The sequence below is a fragment of the Phocoena phocoena genome, chromosome 8, assembly GCF_963924675.1.
Source record: "Phocoena phocoena chromosome 8, mPhoPho1.1, whole genome shotgun sequence".
NCBI lineage: Eukaryota > Metazoa > Chordata > Mammalia > Artiodactyla > Phocoenidae > Phocoena > Phocoena phocoena.
The window spans coordinates 19,383,963-19,390,971 of record NC_089226.1 but is presented as its reverse complement, the minus strand read 5'-3'; the positions used below and the strand labels follow the sequence as shown (position 1 = coordinate 19,390,971).

The following is a 7,009-nucleotide window of genomic DNA, read 5'->3' as shown; positions in this document are numbered from 1 at the left end:
GCACTTGTAATCCTTTTCCATCTAGAATAACTTAGATTTGAACCTTCCTCCATGCAGGGCAAGAGATTAACTCACTTCCACAACACATCTTTTCTTTTAGGCTCCAACTAAGTGCCAGGTGCTGGGGAAATTAAGACAAGATAAAAAAAAAAAATCCCTTCTCTCAAGAGATTCATAGTCTAGTTATCCTGTTGGATTTATCAGGATGGGGCTTAGAGTGAAATGTGGGCTTGACAGACATCCATGTAGGAGTCATTAGGATGGAAGTGACTTCGAAGATGCCACGAGTGCCTGTGTCTGCTGAGTCCTGTTATTCCAGCCTCACCTTAGAGCACACACATCTGCCCCCTCTCTTGTATCCCTCCTGCTCAGGTATCTCGCCCTGAGCCTGGGCTCTTCCTGGGCTCTTCCCTTGTCTCTTCCCTGCTTCATACTCTTCCTGTGGCTTCCCTCCTTGATACCCTGTGCCCTGCCCACACCTCTGGGCTCATTTCTTACCACTCCCGCCTTGAACTTTTCTATTTTCTCACACACAGCACAGTGTTTCCTGACTCCAAACTTCTGCTCAGTCTGTTGCTTGTGCCTGGAGCACTGTGCACACTCCCAGCTTCCACATTAACTGTGCCAATTCCTATTTCTAAGGGAACTTGCCTGACACCACTTCCTCCTCCTTACTTCTTCCTTAAGTGCTAGACTGTCACTGTCCTTATCACACGGTTCTATAAGAATTTGTTTATAGATAAACAACAAGGTCCTACTGCATATCACAGAGAACTACATTCAATATCCTATGATAAACCATAATGGAAAAGAGCATATAAAAAAAAAAGAATATAGGGCTTCCCTGGTGGCGCAGTGGTTGAGAGTCCGCCTGCTGATGCAGGGGACACGGGTTTGTGCCCCGGTCCGCCGGGAAGATCCCACATGCCGCGGAGTGGCGGGGCCTGTGAGCCACGGCCGCTGGGCCTGCGCGTTCCGAGCCTGTGCTCCGCAACGGGAGAGGCCACAACAGTGAGAGGCCCGCGTACCGCAAAAAAAAAAAAAAAAAGAATGTATATATAACTGAATGACTTTGCTATGCAGCAGAAATTAACACAACATCGTAAATCAACTATACTTCAATTAAAAAATATAGAAAAAAGAAGAATTTGTTTATGCATCTATCTTCCTCACTGGGCTGTGTGAGGACTGGGGCTGGGCCCCTGACTTATAGTATGGTATCTGGTTAAAGCAAATACTCCAACAATATTTGTTGATATTACTGTGGCAGAGAATTATGGTGAGATGATCAGCGAAAGACATTCAGGCATAAAAACGTCCTATATTAGGATAGTATTCTGAGTGTGGGTGTGGGGGGGGGGGCTATAAAATGGAAATATGACTGAAGAGAAAAAAATAACTTCTAACTCCAAAAATAACTTCTGACATAAAACATTATTCATGTGCTTTTTAATTGTGTGATCTCAGTGTCAAATTTCTCTGGTGTTTAGAGTCCTTCGGACAAAAGTTATTTACAATTGACATGTTTATTTTAAAATATCAATATTTCTATTTTTATGCATAACATCATTTGGACTATTTGGAAGGACTTATCACCAAAAAAATTGATATCAACTTTAAAAGCAGTTAGTTGAATAAATGAATAGCGTCTTCCATATCAGTTAACGTTAGGTTTGGCTGGGAGTGACCGAAAACCCAACATAGCAGTGATTCTAACAAGACAGAAGTCTTTAGATTCCCAGAACCTGATGTATTGTTGGGGTTAAACAGCTTTCCTATACAGAAATATGGAGTTAGGTAGTCCAAAATCCAGTATGGTAACTCCATGATCAGTAGAACACAGGCTCCTTCTACCTGTGGCTTTCCATCCTCAATATACTGCTTCTACTTCATGGTCCAAAATGGCTGAGCCAGCTCCAGCCATTGTGTCCACATTCCAACAAACAAGAAATAAAGGTAAGAAGAAGGGAATCCTTTTTTAGGACACTTCCTAGAAGTAGCACCCACCACTTCTGCTTATATTTAATTGGACTGTCATGTGTAAGGAAAGCTGGGAAATACAGTCTATTCTAGGTGCCTGTGCTTTGCTAAAACTTGGAAAATCTGATGAAGAGGAGAGTAACTATTAAAGAACAATTAATTTATTCAACATCTCCACTTGAATAACTCACAGGCATCTTGAACTGAATATAAATCTGAACTCATCACCTTTCTCCACACCTGATTCTCCTCCAATATTCTCCATCTCAGCCAACAGAGAGCCCTATTCTGGCTCAAGCCAGAAACCTAATGTCATTGTTAATATTTCCCTGCTGTCAAATCCCTCTCCAAAATACATGGCACATTCATCTAATCCTCTCTATTCCCTCTACCAATACACGCTGTCAACAATCTCTAACTTGTCTCCCAGTGTCCCCCTGGCCTCGTTCCAGATCATTCTCCACATTGCAGCCAGAATGATTTTCTAAAAAGAAAACTCTGAGCATGTCACCCCTCTCCTAGAACCCCTCAAAAGCTGCCTGTGGCACTTAGGAGAGAGACCCAGAACTTCTCAAAGGCCCTGTGTGATCTGGGCCCGGCTTCATCTTGCACTACTTACTTTTGCTCTCTAAGCCGCAGCCAAGCTTGGCTTCCTGTTGGTTCCTTGTCCTTGCCAGGCTCCTTCCTGACTGCCCATCCTGCCCCCTCTGCTTCCACTTCCCTCTCCAGCTGGTCAATGCCCACTCATCCCTTAAGTCTCAGTGTAAACGTCACGTCCTCAGGGAATATCTCCAAGGTTTGAGACTCAGCTTTCATGGTACCCTTTGCTACTTTTGTTTTTCACCCTTTACTTCTTAGAGCACTTACCACAGTGAGAATTTGATTATTTATTGACCTTTAATCCCCTTACGTGACAAGCTCTTTGGGTCTGGTGACTGGATATTCGTGATGGTTAATTTTATGGATCACTGGCCCAAAGGGTGCTCAGATATTTGTTTAAATATTATTCTGGGTTTGTCTGTGTGTCTGGATGAGGTTAACATTTGAATCCATAGCCTGAGTAAAGCACATCTCTCTCCCCACTGTGGGTGGGCCTCATCCAATCAGGTGAAGGCCCGAATAGAATTCTTTCTCTCTGCCTGACTGTAGTAGCAGGAACATTGGTCTCCTGCTTTTGCACTCAGACTTGGACTGGAACTTACACCATCATCAGCTCTCCTGGTTCTCAGGCCCTTGGACTGGAACTCACACCATTGGCTCCTTGGGTCTCCAGCTTGCCAACTGCAGCTGGTGCACTTCTCAGCCTCCATAATCATGTGAGCCAACTCCTTACAATAAATCAATCTCTCTCTCTCTCTCTCTCTCTCTCTCTCTCTGTGAATGTGTCCATTGTCTCATTCTGCTCTAAATGCTATGATTCCCTGGATAATAACCATCACTTACCCCTACTGACTAGGTGCCTGGAACCTTAACCGTAAATCTTATGAGAAAGTGCCATTTCTCCATTTTTTATATAAAGGAGAACTCTGAAGATCGGAGAGATCACATAACTCTCCTCTCCGAAGGTCTCGCGTACACTAATAAGTAAAATCGGATTCACACCCAAGCCTGCCTCTCCCAAGTACGCTGCAGACCTTCCCTCTTCCGGGCCAGGGATATTAAGCTAATGCAAGTGACACACCCTCCAACCCCAGAAAACAAAGAAGCCAAAACCTGGCGCTGATTTAGGGATCAGCGCAGGTCACTCGGGCTTCTTTTGCTCCCCTCAGCTTCCCCGGTCCCCTGCGGGCTTCCCACGCCCCAGCTCGGCCTTGAACTTGGCTGCGCGCTCCGGAACTAGAACGCAGCGCGCGTCAGAGCACGGGGCCAAGTCCGCCCCTGGCCCTTTGGCGCCGCCCCTCCTCAGCCTAGGTCGGTCACCGCCCGCCCACAACCGCCATTTCCTGTCCAGCTCTGGGCGCGTCAGGTCAGTGTAGCGGGGTGGCCGGGGTCTGCCCTGGTGCTGGTCCTGATCTGGCCGTCAGAGCCAAGCAGAGGACGCTGGTTTGGGCCCCGGTGGATGGGACGGTATCAGCTGAGGGCCGCGGGGACCTCCACGGCGGGCACTCAGCCGGTGGACGCTCTGGAGCGGTTGCCCGGGCAACGGTGCCGCCGGCCCCGCCCCTCTGCGCCGGCCGGGGAGGGGGCATTTGGGGCGAGCGGGTCTTCTGGCTGCAGGCGGGGCGCAGGCTCCTTCCCGGTGAAGTGGATACCGTCGGACGCCTTGGGCATCACCGTGCCCTGGCCTTCTCGTCCCGTCGTGGGTTCGCTGCCCGGGCATGGCGCGCCCGTAGACCCTGGCCTGGGAGCAGAGGGCTTGGCGCCTGCCCGCTGGAGTTCTGAGCCTGCCTTCTGCCTCTCCTAACCTTGGGCAAGTCAACTCACTTTACTAGGCCTCAGTTCCACGGGAGCCTGAATTGTTAAGAGCTGGAAAGAAACCTAGCGATCATTTAGTTAAGCCAGAGGTCCCCAGCCCTGTTTTATAGATAAGGATGTCTTGCAGTAACCACTCATTGCCAACCTGGTGCTTTAAATTAATCCCCAGATAGCCCTCTGTTTTTTAAAATTTATTTATTTATTTATTTTTGGCTGTGTTGGGTCTTCGTTTCCGTGCGAGGGCTTTCTCCAGTTGTGGCAAGTGGGGGCCACTCTTCATCGCGGTGCACGGGCCTCTTACTGTCGCGGCCTCTCTTGTTGCGGAGCACAAGCTCCAAACGCGTAGGCTCAGTAATTGTGGCTCAGGGGCCCAGTTGCTCCGCGGCATGTGGGATCCTCCCAGACCAGGCCTCAAACCCGCGTCCCCTGCATTCGCAGGCAGATTCTCAACCACTGCGCCACCAGGGAAGTCCCAGCCCTCTGTTTGTATTATAGTTTCCATAGAACGAATGAGGCGTCTGAGGGTCAGAGAGGTTGTGACTTTAGCTGAGGTAGCACAGCTTATAACTGGTGGAATCTCAGATCAAATAACTCACAGCTTGTTCCTGGCAGATTTCAAATTTCCAGTTAAAGGTGCCTTATTTGGCTACACTGTTATTAAACCTAGCTGTAAATCAGAATCACCTGGAGGGTGTTTAAAACTATACATTCCAGGGTACTCTCTCAGGCTTACTAACTGAGGGGCTCTGGGCTAAGGCTGAAGAATCTTAGGCTAAACCAGTTTTTGGATGATTCTTATGGTCTGTGGATGGACCTTTGAGAACCACTGGCTGTAGCATGAGGCCTTTCACTCAAAAACAACAGAGTGGTGATCCAGCTAAAGGACTTGGGGAGGAGAAGAGAGGGGCGTGCAGGGCTGTCAAGTTCGAATCCCTCCATGCAATTTGTAGCTTCTCTTCACTCCTCAGGAATAAGCCAGAGGCTTATATTTTGAATAGTTTGGACATTTAGATGTAAATTGGCCCATTTTTGGTTACCTGTCACACAGCCAGGTCCAAAGCTTCTGGCTGGGCCAGCCTGTCATGATCAAAGTCAAGCGTTAGTGTCCTTCTCCGTCTCTGGTGGCCTGTCAACTGCTCTCCACCTGGCCGCCTTCAAGCCGGGTCCCTGACTCACAGCAGCTGATGTTGGCTTTGTAGGGACATTTTGCAGAGCACTTTCCCCATTGGAGGGAGGCTGGCAACTTTCCAGAAATATCGCCACACATAATGAGGGTCCCTTGGCCTTAACAGCAGTCAGAGTATAATAGATCACCCTGCTTGTTATTCATGACTTTTATAAACACAAATCCATCTTGAAAGTAATTACCTGGCTCCTAGTTTTAGAAGGCTAATCAGCCTGACAAATTCTGTTTAGTTTTATTATTATTAATTTTCATCATTTATGCTGCCTCTCTCAGGGATTCTGGTCCACAATGGCTGACTATCAAGAGGAGGACTTGCAGAAATTTCTTAAAAATGTAGATGAAATCAGTAAGTACCAGTAAATCATATACTAATTAAATTTTACTTTAGGGAGGTGGAGTTGTTAAAGAGAGATGATTACTCTAAGTTAGTTCATGGGTTGCCTGACAGGTTTATGACTCTTAAGGAAAAAAACGTTCTTGAGATTAAACAGAAGGGGTATTGAGAAGCAAGTAATATTGGAGCCTGGGGGTAATATTTTTTGGCTGTTAATTGGTATCAGAGAAGCTGCTAACATTCTGATTGAATTCAGGCTGACAGCTCTTCCTTGTATTTTCTCCCCTTCTGTGTAGAGTCAGGTCAAAAGGAGCTTCTATTTCCCCATCACCAATGAGCCTACTGTCCCCTTGGAGAAGATCACTCAGGAGCCCCACTGATCGGTCTGAAATCCCTCTTGTTTTAGGGGAGAGCCGTTCCTGGTTTTGAGCTGCAGAGGCAAAGTCAGAAGGCTTTCCCTCAGGGTCCATCACATTACATAGATGGCTGCTGGTTGTCATACTCCTGTCTCTCTTCCTCTAGGCAGGAAGACCCTTCTTCAACTTAGACAGGTGGAATCTCAAAGGACATACTCTGACCACACAGATCACACACAGGAGACTCCAAAGCACTCAGTCCCTGCTCAGACTTCAGGGAGCTTGTTTGAGGATAGAGACAAGAATATCAGCAGTGAAACAAACCTTACATATCAAATAGAAATATATTGAAGTTGCTGCTTCTCACAGGCTGTATGGGTCTAAAGAATAAAATGGTTTTAAAAATAGTTCAGGCAACTTCATAGATGGTACATCCTTAGGGTGTTCTTTGGGTTTGTCATGGGCTGCTTCTCCTTGGCCCATCCCCCAAATGTTGTTCTGGCCTGGCCCACTGCTCGCCTTTCTCTTCAGGTGATCGAGCCCAAGCATGTGGTTTTAGCTACCACCCTTGTGATGACCCCACATCTTAATTGCTACCAGCCACTTTTTTTTTTTTTTTTTTTGCGGTACGCGGGCCTCTCACTGCTGTGGCCTCTCCCGCTGCGGAGCACAGGCTCCGGATGCGCAGGCTCAGCGGCCATGGCTCACGGGCCCAGCCGCTCCGCAGCATGTGGGATC

The 7,009-nt window shown here is 47.5% G+C and overlaps 1 protein-coding gene across 1 annotated transcript in view; it reads left to right on the top strand.

Annotated features, from left to right (window-relative positions):
• Positions 1–5,869: 5,869 nt before the first annotated feature.
• TTC12 (tetratricopeptide repeat domain 12) overlaps positions 5,870–7,009 on the top strand; it is a 46,684-nt gene continuing 45,544 nt past the window's right edge. Inside the window, exon 1 of the mRNA XM_065881896.1 lies at positions 5,870–5,927. Within this exon, the coding sequence (XP_065737968.1) occupies positions 5,870–5,927 (58 nt within the window). The remainder of the gene's footprint in view (positions 5,928–7,009) is intronic.